A 25,201-nucleotide genomic window follows, 5' to 3' on the forward strand; every position below is an offset into this window, starting at 1 on the left:
CTTGGCCTGTAAATCACTTAGTTTTTAAGTAGCTAAGGATTCCCTAGAGATAAATGAAAAATGAAAGGGACTGGCAGAGAGCTTATGAAAGCAAATACAGTGACCAGAGTTTCATATTAAGGGGGTTCACTTTTTTATTTACAATTAATTGAGAAATACTTTGGCGAAACAATAAGCCTCTTAAAGACTTTTGGGGTTGGAAAGACAAGAGAGTGGCAGGCTAGTAAGGGGGAGAAAAACATAACTATAAATAGTGCTTGCGCAACTGGTTATATTTTAAAAAGTAAAACTGGATCTTAATTCATACCACTCACAAAAAACAATTCCAGGGGCATTAAGGATTTAAATGTGAAAAGGCACAATTTAAAAGGTTTAGGAGAAAATATAGGCAAATATCTTTAAGAGCTTGGGAGAACAGGACTGTTCAATCCAATACAAACTACATAAACCATAGAGAAAAAGACTGAAAATTCTGATATTAAATCTGATTTAAAATGTCACTTGTATATCTTAAAAAGGTAAAAATACAAGCTACAAATTGAAAGGTTTTGTGTAACACATATAACAAAGGGTCATGATCCACAAAAATATAAAAAACTTATATGAAACAATAAAGAAAAAATTACTTTTTTAAAATAGGCAAAAGCCATAAACAGGCATTTTGCAGAAGAGGAAAGAAGACTGTCAATAAATATATTTTAAAATGCTCACTGCCATTACTAATCAGGGAAATAGACATTTAAATCTCAGAGATACCATTCAAACCTACCAGGCAGGAAAAACTTAAATAGTCTGGAAATCAGTGGTTCACCAGGATGTGAAACAAAACTGTTAAGGGCTCAGATTCTTGGGTTCAAATTCTGGCTCTTCCATTTACTAGAAGAATGCCTTGGGCAAGCAATTTATCCCCTATAAGCCTCAGTTTCCCCAACTGCAAAATTAAAAAAAAATACACATTAGTACATCTTTTATTGGATTGCTGTGAAGATTAAATAAATTAATACAAAGAAGTACTTAAAAGAACCTGATATATAGTAAGTGTACAATAAGGTTGGCTTATTATGAGTATCATCATCCTCACTATTGGTATGCATGTAAATTGGTCTAGCCACATAGGGAAAATCACTTGGTGTTACTGTATAGGTTTAAGGATGCATAGTCCCTACAACCCAGCCACTCTACTGGCGTATTCTTTGGAGGAACTCTCATTTCAAGAGGAAACATGTAGAAGAATGATCAGATAAGCAATATTTGTATAACAAAATAAATAACACAAATGTGTATTTAGGGAAGAAAAATAAATTGTAGTATATAAATATGACTTAAAAATATATAGCATAGAAATAAACAAACTGAAGCTACATACACCAACTTTGGACCAAATTCACAAACATAATACTGGAGGAAAAAGGGACTCACAGAAGCATAGAGATTCTGGTGCCATTTACATCAAGTTCAAAAACACAAATAGTTAATTAATATATTGTTTACAGTTTTACTGTATATGTAAATATACCTCAAGAAAAGAAAGGGAAAAATTTAAATATCAGGGTGGTGGTGGCCTCGGAGGAGGCGGAGGCGGAGGAGCAGGAAGGAGGAGTCTCTAACCAAGGGGTCACAGAGAAAAGTCAATAGTATTGGTAATGGTTCTTTTTTTAATCTAGATGGTGAGTAAACAGGTTCGTTTTGTTAGTCTTTAGCTTTTATAAGAGTCATACATATTACTTTGTATATAGAAAACATTTAATAATAACAAGTTTAAATGTATGGATGAAAATCCGGGGAAAAAAAAGAACAGCGGTTATTATTATAAAATCACTTGAAAAATAGCTGTGGTAATATCCATCCCATAGTTCTTCTCTGAATTTACCATAAACAAGTACAAGAGAAATCCAAACACACAGTAGTAATTTCATTGCTATTTGCTTGGAGGTATTGAGCTGCATGAAATTCTTGGGCAATGGAGCCCAAGAAGTCAGCATAGAGAAAAAAGGAGATAGGAATGAACTCTTCAAGTTCTGCCCATGCTTAAGGGCAGGAGTAATAGAAATCAGCAAAAAACCTTGTGAAGACACCAGTCCTTTCTCCTGTCATTCTTTCAAATCTCATCATACAATATTCTTTATTCTGACTGCTGCTAATATTTTCCAAACAAAATGATTTCTCGTATGTTTCTCTAATACCTCCTAAGTTCTCTCTCTGCCTCCAATCTCCTTCTTTAATCCACAATGCAATCGAGAGAGAGAGAGAGAGAGAGAGAGAGAGAGAGAGAGAGAGAGAGAGAGAGAGAGAGAGAGAGAAAAGAGAGAATCTTTAGATTTAAATCCTGGCTCTAACCCTCCCGCCAATTAGTTGTGCAACCTTGAGCAAGTCACTTGACTTTCTCTGAGCTTCAGTTGCCTCATTTACAAGAGTATAAATAATGGTACCTAGTTCATACAGTTTTTGTGAAAATGAAATGAGTTAATATATGAGTAAGCACTGTGTGTTATTTACTTTTATGATAATTATTATTCATTTCATGGGGACCACATTATTTTTAGAGATAAAGAGTCAACAGTGAATGCTAATACCCATAAAAAGTAAATAAAATTTATCTGTTCTGATAAAGAACAACTTTCCTCACCTTATGTTCAGGTGAATGACTTTGTTTTCTTCAGTATACCATTGATCTCTCTGAGGTTATTTCCTTCCAATGAGAGAACACTTAAGTGAAAGCAATGACTTCCTCCAAAGAGTCAAGGAATCTGCCTTGGGGTCATATATGTCATGTTAACTTTTTTTTTTTTCCCCCTAAAGCATAGAACTTAGAAGGATCAAAAAGAATTGACTAAACCTTATCCCTATGCTTAGAAAAATATTTTGGGAGAGTATTCTAAATACATAACCAGTATTAATTTAGCTAGAAACTCTACATGTAAAAGTGCCATTAAGACATCTATCTGCATAGTCAGTGAGAAGAATGATGAAAATATCAGGAGACAAAGATCTGGACAGTATGACTTCCTATCTCTACTTACTACTGAGAGGTTATACTATGTCGTGCTGACCAAAACACATGAATACCTGGGCCACGGCACATTCAGTGCAGAGTATATTCTGTTGAACATAAATAAGTATAACAAAACCATGTTTTTTGAAGACATAACTGAGATCTAGTAATGTGAAATTATGCAGTGATATTTTTTCAAAGGTCTCAAGTGTTTAACCTCATACTTAGAATAGGAAAGAAAAATAAGAGAAAAAAATTTTGGGACAAGTCGCAAAACCAAAGTTAAAATATAGGGCTCATTATTGAGAGTTTGTTTCTTAGAACCATATAGGTAACATACCAGTTGAACTTGGCTGAGAAATTAGTCATCAAATATTAACTGGAGGATTCTGGAATCTTCTGCCGCAGTCTCTAATAGAGGTACATATGATTCTAGTATAGAGCAGTTTCTCTCTGTGATTCTCTTGATTTCTTTAGGTTTTAAAATTCAGTTTCTCATGTAAAACCAAGTTACAGGAATGCAAAAACATTTTCATTAAAAAAAAAAAAGATTTACTGCTATCGAAGGTTTATAATTTCTATTTGCATATGACAGCCACATGGTCTACCACGTTTTATTTTGTTTATCCTGGAACCGTAGACCTCAATTATGAAGTGAGGTGAAGAAATTTTGGCAGAATACCTTTTCATAGCTTTCTACTTTAAAATGGAAGTCACTGATTACAAAGAAGAGTCAATCAACTCTGGATTTCAAGGTATCTCCTCAATGCAAGAAATTTTATATTGGGGGGATTAATAAATTAAGATTACTCAATTTTTAAGAGGCATCAATGTGCTATGGCAAGTCAAACTGAATAGCTCATTTTTCTGCTGAGCTAATATTATATAATTTCAAGTATGCAGAAAAGGAAGGTAACAAAGTCAGTCATACTTTACAACTAAAAACTCACATGGCAAAGAAAACTAATAATCTAATATTTTTAGAAAAACATGCAGAATGCTTTATTTATAACAAAATATAATACACTAACTTTCCTGAATTGCCTGGGAAAAAAAATTGATTCCTCAGAATAAGACTTAACAAGATTCTCTACAATAAGAAAAAAATGTTTTCAACTATAAAATGTATGACATGGATAAAATGCAATTTTTCCCTATCGTATCTGTAAGTAGTAACCACACAGGTACTGGTAAGGATTTTGGACTTAATGGAGTCCTCTAAGTAAATCAGCAGAACATTTACCTGTATTGTCCTCTGAGTGCCATCAACGTTGACAGATAATAAGGGTGAAGCTAGGTTCCATGTGCTGGTCACAGTTAGTTTTGACCCATCAACTTCCACCTGTTGTGACACCAAATAAGACTGTTACCACGAAGAAAGACAGAAAACTGATCTCAAGTTCATTGCTGCATACAAAGCAGCAGCCATTTTAAACAGATGGCTCCCAAACAACCTGTCATGTTTACTGCTACCGCCATGAAAGACAGGGTCCAACAAGAGTCTTCTTAGCCATCTCTGGGGAGAAGTAAAAGACCTGGGCACAGCTGCCTCTAGGTACTCAGGTTTCAAGTAATTTCCAGTAAGTAACAAACAGCCTTCTAACTCTAAACCTATCTGGACATGCTACATTTACTGCAATTAGACAAGTAATGCATATAAATTTCAGTGACATTTTGCAACCCACACAACAGGGCCTGCATATAATATCCTCTCCAAGGACCGAGAAAGAACTTTTCTGTGTTAATTTTAATGAAGGACTATGCATTGTTATCTTAATTAAATAGAAGCTTTAATTAGGCAAAATTGTTTGGTGTTGAGTATTAAAAGTCCATTTTAAACTTTACAAAGTTCTGTCACATTTTTGTTGATAATGTCTAATTTCATCAAGTTACCATTTATGAAGATATAAAACCCATAATCTTTTAAAGCAGATTGTCTTAGGAAAAATTTTTAATTTCCAAATAATAGTTATTGAAAGAAAAATAAATCACAGCTAATTTAAAATAAAAAGTACTATTAGTAATTTCTTCCTTTTCACTGTCATTCCCTAACTCTTTAACATGAGAAGTTAAAAAAATATTACTACTTTACGACTACAGTAAATAACCTAACAAATAGGTATTTAAGTTTACACTCACTCATTAAAAGACACAAAAACTTACACTGTTTAGAATATATGCATACATACACATATTGATGTACATAGTCTGGAAACAAAGATATGCTATTATTGGCTATGTAATGAAATATCAGTAGGATGTATATTATGCACTCACTTGTGTTTCTGGGTTAAGAGGCCACCTTGTATATATAGTACAATTCAATTACTAGGAAGAGAAAACAATGACTTTGGAATCACACAGACTTTATAGTCTCACTTGATATAGATGTCTTACTAAAGTAGAGTTCTTTACTAAGGTGGAGTGTTTACCCTCTTTGAGCTTTGATTTCCAAATTATAATATAGTAAAAATGTATGAGAGGGTGCTATAAAAATAAAATAAATTAACATAAGAAATTCTCTGCCAATATACCTGCCATGATAGTTAGTTCCCAAATATTTTCTCTTTTCTTCTGTCTCTAATAGTTTTACTACCATACCCGTAAATGAGTTTTAAAAATAAGGTCAGATACTCACACTATCTCATATATTACTTACTATTAAAACATTACACGATACAGATCTAAGAAAGCTGTAGTTTGATGACATCAGTACTAACATTTTTCTGTCATTGCCATCTTTAGGACATGAAGGGGAGTTGAGGAAAAAAGCTAATCTATTTAAATCATGTGAAATTCTAAAATAGAACATTTTTTTATGAATGCTTCAACAAAAGGTGATACATTCATACAATAGAATATTATTGAGCAATAAAAAATAATGAAATGCAGATACATGCTACAACATGGGTGAACTTTGAAAACAAACTAACTGAAAGAAGCCAGTGACAGAAGGCCTCATCTTATACAGTTCCTTATATATGAAATGTCCGGAAGAGAAAAATCTGTGGAGACAAAGTAAATTATTGGTTGCCTCGGGTCGGGGGTGGGGTGGAAGAGGAAGGAGGAGTGGGAATGAATGTGAGGACTGAGAGGTGATGGTTATCGATAATGGGATTTCTTATGGATAAAATGTTCTAAAATTGTGGTGATAGTTGCACAACACTTTGAGAATACTATAAGCCACTGATTTGTACACTTTAATGGATAAATTGTAAGGGGCTAAGGGTAGGAGGACAACTTTGACTAGGGAGGCGTAGAAGGGAACTTTTTGAAGTAATGGAAATGTTCTAAATCTTGATTTTGTTGGTGATACACAACTCTTTCTCTCTGAGAGAGAGAGAGGGAGGGAGAGAGAGAGAGAGAGAGAGAGAGGGAGATCTACGTATGTATGTATGTCAAAACTCTAGTTAACTAAAAAGAGTAAATTTTATATATCTCAATAAATCTGATTTTATAAAAATAAAAACATATGGAAAAAAATCTACCTCTTCAAAAAGAGTATTTTTGAACTACCTTTATTTTTCCTTCCTGAAAAATTGATTTCTCTTCTCGCATCTCTGCTACTGGATGAGTGGGTATAAATGTTAACTTGGCAAGAAAGATAGAAGGAAAGTTCTCTCTAGACAGAAATGTAAAAATTAAAATAGGCCCTTTCAAGTCCCTGTGGATTACATGAAAGAAAGCTAACAGGAAGATGACAATCAGAGGTCAGAGTCCTCCCTATTTCCTTTTCTGTGTGGACCTTTGGGAACAGATGGCGGGGGTGACATTGTAGAGTGGTGGGTGAAAGCATTCTGATAGGTATCAAATACCCTTAAAATATCTGGGCTGGAGGGTTACTTCCGGAACATGGGGTGAGGAAAAGCTGCAGGCTTCTAGCAGAGTCCAGTACTTGGTTTCATGGCATTCTAAAGTGGTGTGGGAGCAAACATCCAGTACTGATGGAGGAAGAGGCTAGATACAAGTACATCATGGTAAAAATCCAGAAGTTTCTACTTGTCCCAGTAAGATGACTAGAGAAAGTCTGAATCAGGACAAAAAACACATAGTACAAGGACTCCGTGACTGCAGGCAAACAGTAACCAGTAGTATGGGTAGTAGAAGCCCCTTCAATGACAAACAGGATGAATTATTACACGAGAGTCACTGATCCAGGCCCTTGCAACAAAACCTTGTAAGGACAGTGTGGGTCTGATTTCTCCTCCCACCTTCAAGGAGAGTCTGACCACCTTCCCAAAGGCCCCATTTACATGCAACCAGAGTACACACGTGGTGGAAGCTGGAGTAAAGGAAAGAAACCTGAAACACTATGGTACCTGAAAGACACTGTTTAAATCAAATCAAAAGAAGCCAAGATCCTGTTTATTACCAAGCTTTTTTTCCCCATGCCCTTTACTAAAGGTAAAGGGCTTATGAGAAAGATTACACATGACAAACAATAAACTGCATTTCCTTGTACACTGATAACTAATGAGTATAATTTTGCAACTTCACTAGGTTACTGAAGCAAGGAAGCTATCACAGCTCCAAATCATAAACTAAGACACATATCTGCAAATTTTACATGAGAGAAGAGAACATTCTGAAAGCCATTATATGCTTTCTCGGGCCTCAAGCAATAAACAGATTTCTTGAAAAAAAACAACAACATAATTTTGAACAGTAGATGCAATGATTTTATTGATGCTATCATTAGATAAGTGCAATCTAGATGTAAGTTTAAACCATAAGAGAGGTAGAGAATATTTATTTGAACCACATTTTAATGCCATAGAAAGGCAGAAGCACACTGAAGAATTCTTGTTACTATGCCATATATATTGTTTACACCTAATTCTTGAGCCAAGGGTGACAGAAGCAACAGATGTAGAGTAGACGTGGCATTTCATTATTACAACATAGAGAAATTGACATAAAAAAACCACCTTCTTTTCAATGCCAAAAATGAATGGAAAATGAAATCCAGGATAAAGAAAATAACAGATTTGTAAGAGGGTATTCAAGTAAAAAGTCTAACAAGAAAAAGCTGCAGGCTTCCCATGCTTACATCCAAGCACTTATCCTACTGCAACATAAATAATAATCAGAAAATAACTGGTACTGGACCTTTGCATACAAATTGCAAAAAATATTTTTTATAAAGACAAAAAGGTAAATTAAGAGTATATAACACAAAACTACTCAAAGAAACACAGGAAGAGTTCAGATAAATAATTCTGCAAAGTCTCAAAGACAACCATAGGAAATGTGACCCCTCTTTAAAAAAATGAGCTCAAATAAGAAAAACAAAGGTTCAAAGAAGAGATTATACAACAACAGAAGGAAATGAAAACCAGGCTGGTAGAACTCAAAAAAAAGTGAACAGAAAAATAACATTATAGAGATAAAAGCCACATTAAGAAACAACCAAAAATAGAAAAAAAAATAATGACTAAAAAGAAAGAGAAGGGCATGAAGAAATCATATAAAACAAAACAGAAAAGACTAACAATATAAAAGCAATTTATAGAGACAATAGATAGGGAGAAATGGGATCCAAAGAATATGCAAAAGTCTTCTTTTAAAAAAGCTTAAAAAGAAAGAAAAAGAATAAGTGTAAATTCAAAGATAGGGTACAACCTTTCAAAATAAATAAAACTTTAATTTTTAGAATAATGATGTTTATGGACTTTTAAGACAGAATTACATGGGTATTTATGCAAAAATGGGAAATCATGCACAAGGAAGGAAAAACCTCAGGTTAGCCTAATTTCTCAAAAGCAACACTGATGACAGATGACCACAAAGTGATACAATCTAAGTACTTAAAAAAAAAAAGCCCCCCCCCAATTTTATACCCAGCTAAGGTGACCTTAAAGAATATATCAAATAACCTTATAAATATATCCAATAATCTTTTAAACATATCAAATAAATATACTTTGTAGCATGTACAAAAGCCCCTTCTTTAAAAATGAGGCATCTCTATACATACTGATGAAACCATCCCCAAGAAAATACAAAATAGTATATACAGTATGCTATCATTTGTTAAGGGGGAAAAAACCCTGGAAGTGTGTTTTTAAATGCATTGAGTATCTCTGGGCAAATGTATAAGAGGAGCAGAGGGGCTGAGAGATAAAGATGGAAGGGAGACTCGCTATGTAATGCAAACCTATTCATACTTTTTAAATTTTGTCCTGTATATATATGTTACATATTTTTAAAAATTTAAAAGTGAGGAGAAGTATAAATACTAATTTCCTCTTTCATTTTAGTATGTGGTCAATACCTACATTAGACCTTTCACCAACAGGCATACAATAAACGGTAGCTGTTCTTTTAAAACTTCATTTCGGTATTGGAGAGGATGCTGAGAAAAAGAAACTCTCATACACCGCTGGTGTGGCTACAAGTTGGTACCACCACTATGGAAAACAGTATGGAAATTCCTAAAAAAAACTAAGAATTTATCTGCCATATGATCCAGCAATCCCTCTACTGGATATTTACCCTAATGATTTGAAAACTCATATCCAAAAAGATATTTGCACACCAATGTTCATACCACCATTATTCACAGTGGCCAGGGCATAAAAGCAACCAAAGTGTCCTACAACAGATGACTGGCTAAAGAAGTTGTGGTACATATATACAATGGAATATTACTCAGCCATAAGAAGAGAAGAAATACTGCCAGTTTCTACAACATAGATGGACCTCGAGATAAGCATGCTAATCAAAATAAGCCAGATGGAAAAGGTTGAAAATCACATAATATCACTTATATGTGGAATATAAACCTAAAAACAATAAATGAGCAGGACAAACAGAGACTCATGGACATGGACTAGTAGGATTGGGGAGGAGGAAGGAGGTAGACAGGGTAAAGGAGGTCAAATATAGGGACATATGGGGAGGGTGAAGTGGGTAAAGGGGATCAAAAATATGGTAGCTGAAGGAAACTGGACTTTGGGTGGTAAATATACAATAGAATATACAGATGTCAAATTATAATGTACACCTGAAATTGTATGATTGTATTAACCAATGTTACTCCAATAAACTTAATAATAATAAAAAAAAAACTTCATTTTGGTTACAGAGCAATACTCATTTCAATTTCTCTGGTCATAGATTTATTGTTTTCATTTACAGCACCCATGTATTTCAGACCATCTCTTTCTCAATTCTCTTTCTCATCTGAAAATGATAGACCTGAACCAGCTATGTTGATGATCTCTTCTAGGTCTAACATTCTTTGGTTTTGAATGCAAAGCCCTTTTATTCAAGCTATATTTAGATAGTTAATTTCTGATGTCAAATTCCAATATTAGAAAATTTTTTGTTTTGCTCAAGCACCTGCTTAGAGTTAGAAGTTTTTAAAATCTTTAACAACAAAAGCTAACAAATTAAGTAAAATTAATGTGGGGGTAAAAACAAAAATAGACCAAGAGTAAAATGACAAATGACATAATATTTTGGGACTCAAATAAAATTTCACACCTTTCAAGAAGATGATATAGTAGAAATGTTCTAGTACTATGAAAGCCCTAGAACATTTTAGATTATTTTAAAAAACAATCCAAAGACATAACATCTCTGTTTAAAAATGCTAACCCAAATGTAAATAATTTGTCTTCAGTTTAAATAAACCTAGGATTCCAGTGCACCAAATTTACATTAATTATCATATACCGCTGACCCATATTCTTGGTAGATGACCTCCTCTTTTCACTGAAATTACAGGCATGAGACATGTTCTCTTATTTTCTTGAATCATCAACCATTTCCTTTCCTTTACTGATATCTCACATACCAGTTGCTTCCCATTTTCCAGCATGTACACAACTCCCATATTTTCACTGCATGTGCAGTTGACCCACTATGCTCTCCAATACCAAACTATTTCTAACTTCCTTTCTCTGACAGGTTCTAGAACAATTGCTCTCTACCTACTTTTTACCACACAGCTTTCCCTTTAGTCTTCTACAATCTGGCTGCTAAAAGTGCATTCTGAAAGATCATAAATCTTCAGCAATTTTTATATTATCTTCTTAATCCTCATTATTCTTTACTTCTCAATGGGAAGGAAGACCTCTCTGTGGCAGTGATCTTTAACCTGAGATGTGAAAAGTGAGTAGGAATTAATGTGGTAGTGGTAGGTAGGTAAGTGGGAATACCCAGAGGTAATATTCCAGAGGGGCATATCATGTAAAAAAAGTCCCTGAGGTGAGAAACAGCTGAGCTTATTTGAAACAGGTATATAGCACACAAAACAGAGCATGGCGTCCTGAGAGTGGAGAGCAATGGGAAACACTTAAGGATTCCAACTGGAGAGTGACATCGTCGGCTTTCTGGCTACAGTTTGGAGAACAGATTAGATGAAGCAAAAATAAAAATTATGGTGACCAGGTGTAGACTATTGGTAGTGGAGAGAAAATGGATATTCAGGAATAATACAAACTGAGGAAGTAAAAAGTGGGAAGTGTGAATGCAGCAGTCAAGGTATGAAATAGTCACTGAGGAAAGGGGAGAAGAGTGAGCCTATCAGAAAACCAGCAAAAGTGCTACAGTGTTGGATGCTCAGCTGCAGTGGGACATCATACCCATGTAAGGATATAAATCCACCCTTACTATGTGATTTTCTCCAGCAATGCTCAGCTACTTTTTGTGAGGTAGGCGTGAAGAAAGTGGGAGACTAAGTTTGTCTGAGTTTAGAACTGATGGAAGGATGAAGGAGTTCAAGAAGTTAAGGGTATTTGTAAGTGAATGACTATAATTACAGGCCAGGCACTCTAAGTTGGATGAAGCATGAAAAAACAGAAATGGGGTCCATGGATGGACAGAAAATATAAGGACTAATGTATTCATTCAGGCAGAGAAACCATGAACTGGTTGCTAGCCTTTGATGTAAGGGAGGGAACTTGAAGGATGTCAAGAGGAAGGGAAGGTAGTGATGTGGACTGATGATGTGAGCTTCAAAGAAGAAGGGTTTTACAAGAAGAAAGAGAACAGTGGTCTAGATGACAGGAGCAAGGCAATCCCACCTCTTTTCTTTGAAGTGTGAGAGAAAAACTAATACTGGGTTTCTGTGAAGACAAGTGGCGGAATATCTAGAGAAAAGGCTAAGAATACAAGGGAGTCTATTGATGACAAAGGAGATACTGAGGAAACAGTGGAAGCAGTTGAGAGGAAATGGAGAGATTATATGGAAACGCATAGAAAATGGATTTAGGAGTAACGGATGATCGAAGAGGCTTTTGGATAGCCCAGTCTCTCTCCATCTTCACCACTACCACCTTAGCCCAAACTTGTCATTGCCTCACCTGGACTACTGCAGTAGACTAGTCCACATATATTGTTCCATAACTCCAATTGGTTCTCCTCACTATAGGCAGAATAATCGTTTGTAACCATAAATCTGATCATTTACAAAATCAGGTATAATGGGAAAGTAAAGACAATGTGAGAACAACCAAATGGAGGTCCTACCTGCTTTTGAAAAGCGTAAATCCCAAAAAGATATGTAATAGTACAACTTTTAATAAGTTGCATATGTCTCACCACCCTATAATAATTTAGGATATATTCTAAAGTATTGACATTATAAGTTTGAATTAATCAGAGCAAGGCCCACCTGAATGGAATTCATGAAATTCATCTTAATACTCTCTATTTTCTGATAATTTCCTCAAGCTTAATCAAAGAAATCAGTTTATTTGAAAATTATTCATAATAATACCACTTATGATGTTTAAAATAACAGTTTAAAGACATGAGTTCTTTCCTATTTCAAGAAAGCATTTTCTCACATTTAATTATCTACCTGTGACTTTACATTCCATTAAAACCATTTAACTGTATTTGCAGTACAAATAATATTAATGTGGAACATTTTCCATGAGTTGTTTGGAACATTCATTTTCCTATCTACGTAATCATAAGGGAAAAAGAAAGTACACACCCTAAATTAATTTGACATTTGAGAGAGATTACTTACATCCTTTACCATTAAAAAGCGAAAAAAGCACTTCCTCAGAGATACCTCATGACACAGTTAAAATATTACAGCTCCTATGGCAGTAGGCACCTGCTAAACAATTTTTTTCAACGTTAGGAATGTAAAACTTACAAAACAAAATATTTGCCAAAAAGCATTTCCAAAAATAACATAAATTTGGGAAAAGTAAGTCTGTGTTTCTGATTCACCATATCAGTTCTTTTTTGTCATAGGCAAATTCTAAATTCTTTTTGCCATGAAACGTTAAGATTAGCATTATACAGAATTAAATCTAAAAATCAAGGTATTCCACTTTTTAAACAAGACTTTGATCATATATCTTGCTTCTATTTCTGAAAATATGAAGGATAAAAAAGATTTGTTGATCAAGATGTAATTCTCAGAAAGGAATAACTAGTTCTTGCCCCCATAATAGACTATCGGAGTATATCTTTAAAATAATCACTCCACACATAAAGTGGAAAATATCTATAGTTTTCTGATTTGACTATTAGGCTGGAAAGGATCCTAGAAAGAATATACCTAAACCCAAACCTCTCCTCCTCCTATTTCATATATAAGAAATTAAAGAGACATTTAAGTTATGTATGTTTTAGATGTAATTATCTTGCAGTTCTCCTCAGAGTACTTCCTTTAAGCTGGCTTTTTAAAAGAAAAAGTTAACAAATGTAACCTAAATACAAAGATACAGTACTTGTATATAGTAGACACTCACTGTATATTTGTTTGGAAGAAGACTGTTCTAGAAATAAAGCTGTTTATTTGTTCTTTTTGGATCTTATCTCAACTACTGCTAAAATATGATTAAATTGTGTATCAAATAGATAAGATATATCCACACTTCCCAATAAAATGTAGTTAATAAAATTGGGATACTACCACCATTTAACATTATTTAACTGATTCTACATAAGCTGCTGCGACATACATACAACACATGTGTGCTTTTTAAAAAATTCTAAGTGAACAGTTTGACAATAAGAAGCACATAATTTTCCTGTTCTTTAAATGTAATAATTTTGCTAACTTACTTGCTTCAACATTTATCTCTCAGGTAAAACATGACAAAAATAACAAACATTTTCGTTCTATTATAATTATTATTAACATTATAATAAGAATTGCTTTGTATCTTAATATAACACACAAAGTCATTCTTTATCCTGCTCTATTTATTAAAATAATTATTCCAAATATAGTTATGATATCTCTAGTGCCCTTTCAGAGGGAAATGAGATGTTTGTTTTCTAAAAACAAAAGAAGGCAACCATTTTTCATAAGTTCTTCTTTATTACTATCACCTTGGAAACAATCTTTTCTGTCCCAGATATATAAATAATGATGACAAAAACATCAAGAGGAATTAGACATGATAATGGTGAAGATCTGTTAATCTGTCACAAAAGATTATATTAAATATGCATGTGTGATAAATGTAATTAAATATATCTCAAAGGCTGTGAACTACAAAAACAAATTTTAGGTACTGATCTATAATCAGCCAGGCTGACTAGTTTCTGTTTAATTATCGCCTCATTAATTGATCAGTAACCACTTTAATTTCAGTTGTATGATTTTAAAAAAATCCTACATTATTCTGTCCACAGTTTAATTATAGTAGTAGTTTCTTTTGGATTAGTGTGATAAGGTCATTCTCTGCAGATAATACTGCAAATTATATCAGCTTTATGAATAACTCCAAGTAGATGAGTTTAGCATAAGGAGCAACTGAAGCTGCCTTACTTCTACCAAAGCTGCCTTACTTCTACCAAATCTACCAAATTGTGGTGGAATCCTGTGTTTTCTATGTATTATTGTCATCAACAGAAATCTTGTACTTAAACCTCAGCTCCACAAGTTACCTAATCATTCATGTCTCCAGTTCCTCATATATAAAATCTATGCTTACAGAGTACTAGTATGGAATCAGGACAAGCACTTAGACTAGTACACGGCATATGGTAAGTCCTCAATAAATGCAAGTTGTTGCTGGTTATTCAACTTTGTGTTACTGTGTACTCCTTCCACAATAATGATTATTCTCAATGTATTTTTCTCCTTTTCAAACACACCTACATTTTTTTTGTTCTTGCATTTTTCTTGTTCTTCCATTAGGACTTCCTCCCTATTGACCCTTTTAATTTTATATGATTCTATTTTCACTTCTTTTGCTTTTCATATTATTTCACTACCACAGATATTTCCCAATAAAATCCCTTTTTACCTAAGCTGGTGGTTGATCACCACAGAACTGACAAGATCTAAGCAGGCGTAAGAAATAAAAAATAATGTCTAAGTCCTCCCTCTTACTAAATTCCCATACACTGCAATTGTTAACATGCTATTTCCTAATCCTACTTCCTTTATATTATCTGTGACGGTTTAGTATTCTAATATTACCCATAGACACACACAGTTAGCCCTACTAGTCCTTTTCTCCTGGCCAATAAGAAATGTATTTGATACTTTGGTTTCTATGTTTCTACCTTCCAAGGATTATCCAACAGGTCTGTACTTTTCTCAGTCTCTGTGGTTATCAGTGACATTATGCTTAATACATATACTTCTAAATTGCAACACCGATAACATATTTGATAATTTTATGTTTGTATTTTTAAATTGTGGTAGCAAACTAACTCCCAAAAGAATTAGCATGTATTTTTAAATTAAGTTTATTGGGGTAACATTGGTTAATATTATTATATAATTTTCAGGTGTACATTATCATATGAAATCTGTATATTCTATTCTGTGTTTTCCACCCAAAGTACAGTTTCCTTCAGCTACCATTTATTTGACCCCCTTTACCCCATCTACCTCTCTCCTCCTCTCCTATCCCCTACCCTCTGGTAACCACTAGTCCATTGTCCATGTCCCTAAGTCTGTTTGTCCTGTTCATTTGTTGCTTTAAGGTTTATATCCCACATATAAGTGATATCGTGTGATTTTCAACTTTTTCTGTCTGGCTTATTTCGCTTAGCACACTTATCTCGAGGTCCATCCATGTTGTTGCAAATGGCAGCATTTCATCTCTTCTTATGACTAATATTCCATTGTATATATGTACCACAGCTTCTTTAGCCAATCATCTATCATAAGGCACTTCAGTTGCTTCCATGTTCTGACCACTGTGAATAATGGTGGTATGAACATCGGTGTGCAAATATCTTCTCGTATATGGGTTTTCAAGTCTTTGGTGTAAAAATACCCAGTAGAGAGATTGCTGGATCATATGTTAGATCGATTCTTAGTCTTTTAGGAACCTCCATACTGTTTTCCATAGTGGCTACACTAATTTGCAGTGCCACCAGCAGTGTATGAGGGTTCCTTTATCTCCACATCCTCTCCAACATTGGTTATTACTTGTCCTGTTGCTTATAGCTATTCTAACAGATGTGAGATGGTATCTCATTGTGGTTTTGATTTGTATTTCCCTAACAGACAGCGATGTTGAGCATCTTTTCATATATTTGTTGCCCCTTTGTATGTCCTCTAGGGAGAAGTGTCTATCCATTTTGTGACTGGATCTTTTTGTTTTGTTTTGTTATTGAGTCATATGAGTTCTTTGTGTATTGTGGATATTAGGCCCTCATAGGAGGTGTTGCTTGCAAATATATTTTCTCATTCGGATGGTTTTCTCTCTACCTTGTTGATGCTTTCTTTTGTTGAGAAGAAGCTTTTTAGTTTGATGTAGTCCCATTCGTTTATTTTAGCTTTTACTTCCCTTGCTTTTAAGGTCAAATTCATAAAATCCTCTTTAAGTCCAAGGTCCTTCTGATTAGTTCCTATGTTTTCTTTTATGCATTATATTGTTTTAGGTCTTATATTCAGGTCCTTAATCCATTTTGAGTTAATTTTGGTGTGTGGTAACAGACAATAGTCTAGTTTCATTCTTTTGCAGGTGGCTTTCCAGTTTTCCCAGCACCATTTATTGAAGATGCTTTCCTTTCTTCACTGTATGCTTTTGGCTTTTTTTTCTGTCAAAAATTATTTGCCCATATCAATATGAGTTTACTTCTGGACTCTTGATTCTGTTCCACTGGTCCATGTGTCTGTTTTGCTGCCAATACCATGCTGTTTTGATTATTGTCACTTTGTAGCACAATTTGAAGTAGGGCAGAGTGATGCCTCCAGCCTCGTTCTTTTTTGTTAGGATGGCTTTAGCAATTTGGGGTCTTTTGTGATTCAATACACATCTGATGATTTCTTGTTCTATTTCATTAAAAAATGCCGATGGGATTTTGATGGGGATTGCATTAAATCTGTATAATGCTTTAGGTAATATGGTCATTTAAACTATGTTGATTTTTCCAAGCCAAGGATGCAGAATCTTTCCATTTCTTTGTATCTTCTTCTATCCCTTTTAATAGGGTCTTATACTGTTCATTATATAGGTCCTTCACATGTTTCATTAAATTTATTCTTAGGTATTTTATTCTTTTTGTTGCAATTGCAAAAAGAATTATTTTTTCCATTTCTTTTTCTGACACTTCATTATCGGAGTATAGGAACGCTGTAGATTTTTGAACATTGATTTTGTGTCCAGAAACTACTGTATTTGCTTATTGTTTCTAGTAGTTTTCTTGTGGAGTCTTTAGGGTTTCCTATATAAAGAATCATATCATCCACAAAAAATGACAGTGTAACTTCATTTCCTATTTGGATGCCTTTTATATCTTTCTCTTGTCTGATTGCACTCACTAGGACCTCCAATGTTATATTGAATAACAGTGGCGAAAGTGGACAGCCTTGCCTTGTTCCTGATCTTAGAGGGAAGGTTTCAGTTTTTCACCATTAAGTGTAACGTTGGCTGAGGGCTTGTCATATATGGCCTTTATTATGTTAAGGTACTTTCCTTTCATACTGATTTTAAGAGTTTTGATCATAAATGGATGCTGTGTCTTGTCGAAGGCTTTTTCTGCATTTATCAATATGATCATATGATTCTTATTTTTTAATTTATGTGGTATATCGCATTAATTGATTTGTGTATGTTGAACCATCCTTGTGCCTCTGGGATGAAGCCCAGTTGATTGTGGTATATAATCTTTTTAATATGTTGCTTTATTCAGTTTGTTAGCATCTTTAAGATTTTTACATCTGTGTCCATGAGAGATATTGGTCTGTAGTTTTTTGTGTGTGTTTTTACCAGGTTTTGGTATCAGAATAATATTGGCCTCATAAAATGAGTTGGGAAGTATTGTCTCCTGTTCGATTTTTTTAGAAGAGTTTGAGGAGAATAGGTATTAAATCTTCTTTTCATTTTGGGTAGAATTCACTGGTGAAGCCATCTGGTCCTGGACTTTTACTTTTTGGTAGGTTTTTGAGGATTGTTTCAATTTCCATACTGCTTATAGGTCTATTTAGATTTTCCAGTCCTGTAAGAAGAAGTGTCTGTTCAGGCCCTCTGCCCATTTTTTGATTGGATTATTTGTTTTTTTGTTGTCACTGAGTCGTATGAGTTCTTTGTATATTTTGGATATTAGGCCTTTATTGGAGTCATTGCTTGAAAATATATTTTCCCATTTGGATGATTGTCTCTTTCCCTTGTTGAAGGGTTCTTTTGCTGAGCAGAAGCTTTTTAGTTTGACTTAATCCCGTTCATTTATTTTTGCTTTTACTTCCCTTGCCTTGGAGGTCAAATTCATAAAATCTTCTTTTAAGTCCAAGGTCCATGAGTTTAGTTCCTATGTTTTCTTCTATGCCTTTTATTATTTCAGGTCTTATATTCAGGTCCTTAATCCATTTTGAGTTAATTATGGTTTGTGGTGATAGACGATAGTCGAGTTTCATTCTTTTGCAGGTAGCTTTCCATTTTACCCAGCACCATTTATTGAAGAGGTTTTCCTTTCTCCAGCGTATGTTTTTGTTTTTGGTTTTTTGTCAAAAATTATTTGCCCATAGAAATATGGGTTTACTTCTGGACTCTCGATTCTGTTCCACTGGTCCATGTGTCTGTTTTTCTGCCAATATCATGCTGTTTGAGTTACTGTCACTTTGTATTACAATATGAAGTCGGCCAGAATGATGCCTCCAGCCTCATTTTTTTTTTTTATTTTTTGTTATTTTTCCTCAGGATGGCTTTGCAATTTGGGGTTGTTTGTGCGTCCACAAGTCTGATGATTTCTCGTTCTATTTCATTAAAAAATGCCAATGGAATTTTGATGGAGATTGCATGAAATCTGTATAACGCTTTAGGTAATAAGGTCATTTTAACTATGTTGATTCTTCCAGTCCAAGAACACGGAATATCTTTCCATTTCTTTGTACCTTCTTCAATTTCTTTTAATAGCGTCTTATTGTTTTCATTATATAGGTCCTTCGCATGTTTCGTTAAATTTACTTGTGGATTTTATTCTTTCGGTTGCAACTGCAAAAGGAATGATTTTTTCCATTTCCTTTTCTGATACTTCATTATTACAGTATAGGAGTGCTATGGATTTTTGAATATTGATTTTGTATCCAGAGACTTTATTGTATTTGCTTATTGTTTCTAGTAGTGTTCTTGTGACGTCTTTAAAATTTTCTATATAGAGAATCATGTCATCCACAAATAGTGACAGTTTGACTTCTTCGTTTCCTATTTGGATGCCTTTTATATCTTTCTCTTGTCTGACTGCACTCACTAGAACCTCCAATGTTATATTGAATAACAGTGGTGATAGTGAACAGTCTTGCCTTATTCCTGATCTTAGAGGTAAGGTTTTTAGTTTTTCACTATTAAGTATAATGTTGGCTGAGGGCTTGTCACATATAGCCTTTATTATATTAAGGTACTTTTCTTTTATACCGATTTTAAGAGTTTTGATCATAAATGGATGCTGTGTCTTGTCGAAGGCTTTTCCTGCATCTACTGATATGATCATATGATTCTTATTTTTTAATTTGTTTATGTGGTGTATCACATTAATTGATTTGTGTATGTTGAACCATCCCTGTGCCTCTGGGATGAAGCCCACTTGATCATGATGTATAATGTTTTTAAAATGCTGCTGTATTTGGTTTGCTAGTATCTCAGTATTTTCGCATCTGTGTTCATGAGGAGGGACCAAAAACACATTAAAATATCTGCATGAACAACCATAAGCTACACAACACAGTCATGTCTTCTCCTAACTCACCTTAAGAAAAACATTTTATGGAAAGCATTTCTACTGGGAAAAAAAATCATTACCTCTAGCACAAAAAAAGCTAAGATCAATTGTTACACACCTAAAATTGTTAACACTTTTGTGAGGGGTAGTCTCCACACAGTCAGAAGAGGCATAAAGACCTAGTGACTAAAAATTCCACCCTGAGAGTCATTCCTTTCTACTAAGAAAGTGTCTTTAAAAAACTCCTATTAAAATCCACATTGCCTAAAAATTAACTAGTTGTACATAAGCACACAGATTAGTTTATTAGGTTATGTAGCTCTCACTTTAAGAGTCATTTCTGATTAAAGGATCTCTGAAAAATGTTTAGTAGTAGGTACTGGGAAGGAACTGGCAAGTACAGAAGATCTTACAACAGTAAAGGGTAAGGTAGGTGCAAATTAAACAAACAAAACAACAACTCTTCTGTTATGGAAAATTTCAAACATCTACATAAACAGCAAGAACAGCTTAATAAATTCCTACATGTCCATCCCCCAAGTTCGAAACTTATCCACTTATACCCAATCTTGTTTTATCTATATTCTCATTGATCCACGCACCTACTCCAAGACTATTTAGAAGCAAATCCCAGACTTCTTATTGTTTCATCCATAAAAGTATTAATACTTTTTCTTAAGTTTAACCTATAGTACCATAATACGCATCAAGCTTTTGGCGAGAAATTAATTTAATATTCAGTAAGTTATCTTTTTATTCCTCACGTATACTTTGGTTTCTTTGAGCCCTCAGAAGGGCTGTGGGGGGTGGGGGTGGAAAGTGGGCAATGGAGCAAATAGCTGTGAAAGGTTACCTGAAATACAATCAGTAATCACATACATACACTGCATATTATGCTTTCTATAATTTCTATTCATTGCAGAATGAGGTCAGAATGAAGTGTTCCTGTTAGTCTGGGTCACAAAAGTAATTCAAGATGCATATAAAAATGCTTATTATCATTCAAGTTCTCGAAACCCATTCAACCATTCAGCCCTTTGCTTTCTGATAAGACTGCCAACAACTATGCCAATTAGTGTCAATTGCGATGTTAGATTTGGTAACATCTGCACCTGCCTACCAGTTAGTTTAGTGGGCAGAAAGAAGTGACTGATGGTTACAAGTTTCAGCCACACTAAACCCTGTTTTTGTGTTAACATTTTTAAGTGAACAAACTCATCAATTTGCATTTTTTTAGGAAAAAAACATTTTGCAAATTAGTTTCTATAGAGGATTTCTTGGGATGTGGGGCAGTTTTAGCTATTATATTATAAACCATAAGAGTATATAATAATTTTTCTAAAAACTGAAGTTTTAGAAAACAGGAAAATTCTAATCTATAAGAAATTTAGTGAATTATATATTTACTTCAAAGTTTTACAAATGCTAAATTTATGCATTTAAGCACGATTTTTTTTAAAGCCAGCTATTCATATTCTGAATGACATGCTTCTAATTTTAGAACAAGATTTTTGATTAAAATTTCTCTTTTAGAATTTCCAAACCAAAAGTTAAAGCACATGCAAAAGAGCCAAGTATATTTAACACGGAAGAAATCATGAACATCTGGAACATCGTGAACATTATATGATATTCCTTCACATTAATTAAAGTATATATTTACCCATATTTAAATTTTTAAATAATTATTCATTATTAAAAAGCATGAACTACTTTTGAAATATCTAGAACAAAATACAATTGTTAATTTATTCTCAGAACAAAATGCTCCACTTAGGTTTATTATAATTAGTAGCAACATAGTATTTTAAAAATTTCACAATTGAAGCAAATTGCATGTAGCTAATAAAGCTACTGGAAGTAATATAGTGGTTAAAGACAAAGTGCATTACTAAAGAGAAATAAAAATTGCATGTCAATATCTTAAAAGTATGGGAGATGTATATAATGTAGTATTCTATCTAGTGCCATTATTTTAATTGCTACTTTTCCTCAACAATCTATTCTCTAGCTCTAGCAAGTAGAATAAATGGTAATTTTACCTGCCAAATTTGGCACCAAAAAGGACAAGCAACTTCATTAACAGAACAATGCTTTCAATATGATTTTTTTTATCCTTTTCCGCCCAGTGCCAAATAGAAGAACAATTCCAATCAGGAAATCTAAGCAAAATTACCTCCTCTTGTTGAAGTTTTACATGCTTGAATAAGCAAATGATATATACAGAATGCTAGCAAGAGTATCGTCCCTGTAAATTAGTATATTTCTTATACTGCTGCTCAATTCTAGGCTCAACAAAAAGGAAACATCTCCCCATTGAGGTAAAGTTCTCAATATGTGGTGTGATGTGAATATATGATCATTTAAATCTAGATTAAACCTATAAAACTTGAACTGGATTAAACTTTTGGTTAAAACATTCATTAATGCACCCAAACCACTAGTGTGGAATGAATTTGAACAAATCTGTCTTCAATCTTGGATATTTTAAATGAATTAAAAACAATATTCACTACCGGCAAACTTGCCAATCACCACTGGCTCTCACTTCCTTGGTGTTTTAGTAATTGGCTATAAACAAAATCATAAATTCTTCTAAACCTTTTTTCAAATCTTATCATAAAACATTAAGCAACAACTCCTATTCATCTTGCTGAACCTGTACGATTAAAGAGATAGTTAAGCCAATTCTAAGTACTCATCACTAGGTTTTAAAAGGTAAACATAAGCACTTTTTGTCCATCTGAGTAAATATGGTAGCTACTCACAAGTTTGTCTATGGTTATTTAATGACAAAGGTTGTGCTATGTTTAATCTCCAGCTGGTTTCCTTACTCTTGTTCCATGTGATAACCATATATCGGACATTCAATAAAGAGCCGAGTAACAAAATGGGGCAATAATAACGTAAACTCATTATCATGCTGGCATGATAAATATGGCTAAGAGCAAATATATCCATACAGAACCATCCCCAAGTCAGAAACAAATGGCATGGTTTATTTTAGAATCGTCCCCTTCGAAATAAAACACTTAAAAAAAAAAAAAAAAACACTGAATTGGAATAGAAACTCCAGTCATGGTAATATCCAGATTATGAATGCCCCTTGCTTTTCTTTGCAGCCATCTAACGTTTTGTTACTTGTTCAGAAGAATGAGTCTAAATCAAAGAAAAGGAACGTGCACTGAAGGCTTAACATAAATCAGGTACTTTAATACATTCACTTCATTAAACTTGCTGAATCCTCAGAGCAATCCGACAATGGAGATGCTATTAACTACATTTTATAGATGAGAAATCTGAGGCTCTGAAAAGCTAAAATAAATGCTCAAGTTTCCATAGGTAGTAAAGTAGTATATTCAAATCCAGGCTGATACAGTTACACCTCAACTGAGCCAAATTAGATTGTGGTGATAAGGTCATTTGGAGGGAAAATCCAACATAGCAAAGGTCAATATTTTACTGCAAAAAATGGTCACTATAATAACTGGTGTGGTGATTCCATGATCCCTGGAGTTTTTAACAGTAGAGCACCTATAGGGAGAGAAAGACTCTAAATGGAGAAGAGGACAGATCCCTGGAAGAGGCTGATCCCTTCAGCCCTGCACCTTAACAGTGTAGGCACTCCCTGCAGTGGGTTAAGGAGGAACTGCAGGCTTCATGGGCTTGCAAACCACAGCTGGGTTCTGAGGGTGGGAAGGGGAAGGGGAAGAGGACAGTAGTGATTGGCCTACTAGTCTCACTTGACAAAATTTCCCAAAGAGCATCACTAAGCAGTAAAGATTACCTCTACAACTACTCTCCAAGTATTCTGTTGGTGCCCCAACAAAGACTTCATAAAATAAATACATTTCTAACAAAAGAATATTAGAATCTTAAAATATTAATGCTGACAAGTCTTGCCAATGTATAGGTTCACATTTTTAGTCTTATTTTAAATTCACGAATTTTTCTCACAATGGAAAATAAATGCTTAAAAAGTAAAAGCTAGATTCCTTTAAAATGCAAAATGTCTATATTTAAGAGGGAAGAGACTTCGTTTCTAGAGTGTCTACAATATGCCAGCTATTATACTAGAGCTCGTTTGATTTTACAAAAATCCTATTTTATAGATGAGGAAACAAAAGTTCAGAAAAGAAAACTAACGTCTACTTGTTTCACAGCCAGCAGTTCCAGGACTAGTATTTAAATTCAAGCCCATCCAATTTACAGCCTTTTCTTATATAGTATTTATATAACATATTAACTACTGCAATCATTGAGAGAGATTAAGTAACTTTTCCAATTACATAACTGGTAAGTAACTGGTAAAATTTATCTCCTATTCAAAAATTTGTTTTAAATACCATGTTACATTATTTCTCTACCACTCCTTACTAGCCCCAGACTAATCCAGTTAGTAAGTGCTGAAAGGTAACTTTTAGAACTGAACAAAATGGATGAAGAATATGATTGCCTATGTCCCTATAATCAATGTAATTGATGTTTCTTTTTTATAAGATGGTCCAGTTTGCAGAATAGAAAATGTGATAAGTGGAATATGTTACTTATTTACTTCAAATATTAGAAATAGGGTTCCTAAAAATTTGCCTTGCAAATTGATGTAAACAAAAATTTACAAATGGTTCTGTCCTTTGCATTTGAGGCTTTATATTTCTACCAAGATTTTTTTAGCATTTCCAAGAAAATGCTGTGAACCAGGTAAATCTGTCCAAAAGGCAAAAGAACACCTTAAATAAGTCACATCTTTAGAAAATTTTTAAATTAAATTTACCTAAATTTAATAAAATATTCCTGAGCTGCATGTCTATAATTCTCCTAACACCAGGATTTCCACAGAACAGTCACAAGTCACAAAACACACAACTGAGAACACAGAGATTGAGTCCCAAAAATATGCTGGCCCTTTCAATGAAATCCTTTTCTGATTTATTGCTAACATTGCTCAAAATGTTTTTTTTTTTTTAAAAAAAAAACTTTTCATTAAGCCTTTGTTTATCTTTTGTTCCGTATCTTCAACGCCGATACATCTCTGACCAGTTTTATAAATTGACACAGTTCTACAGAACTGGATCTGGTGAGTAAGATGAGCAAGATCAGTTATGGCTA

At 33.9% G+C, this 25,201-nt stretch overlaps 1 protein-coding gene across 5 annotated transcripts in view; it reads right to left on the reverse strand.

Moving 5' to 3' along the window:
• The window catches only part of PCCA (propionyl-CoA carboxylase subunit alpha), a 321,747-nt gene that overhangs the window by 74,341 nt on the left and 222,205 nt on the right, over positions 1-25,201 (reverse strand). For all 5 annotated transcript variants that reach the window (XM_016123140.2, XM_016123141.2, XM_016123139.2 and 2 more), the window contains one exon: positions 4,236-4,334. In XM_016123140.2, coding sequence (XP_015978626.2) covers positions 4,236-4,334 — 99 coding nt within the window. The remainder of the gene's footprint in view (positions 1-4,235; positions 4,335-25,201) is intronic.

Source organism: Rousettus aegyptiacus, unplaced genomic scaffold, assembly GCF_014176215.1.
Source record: "Rousettus aegyptiacus isolate mRouAeg1 unplaced genomic scaffold, mRouAeg1.p scaffold_m13_p_11, whole genome shotgun sequence".
In the NCBI taxonomy this organism is placed as follows: Eukaryota; Metazoa; Chordata; class Mammalia; order Chiroptera; family Pteropodidae; genus Rousettus; species Rousettus aegyptiacus.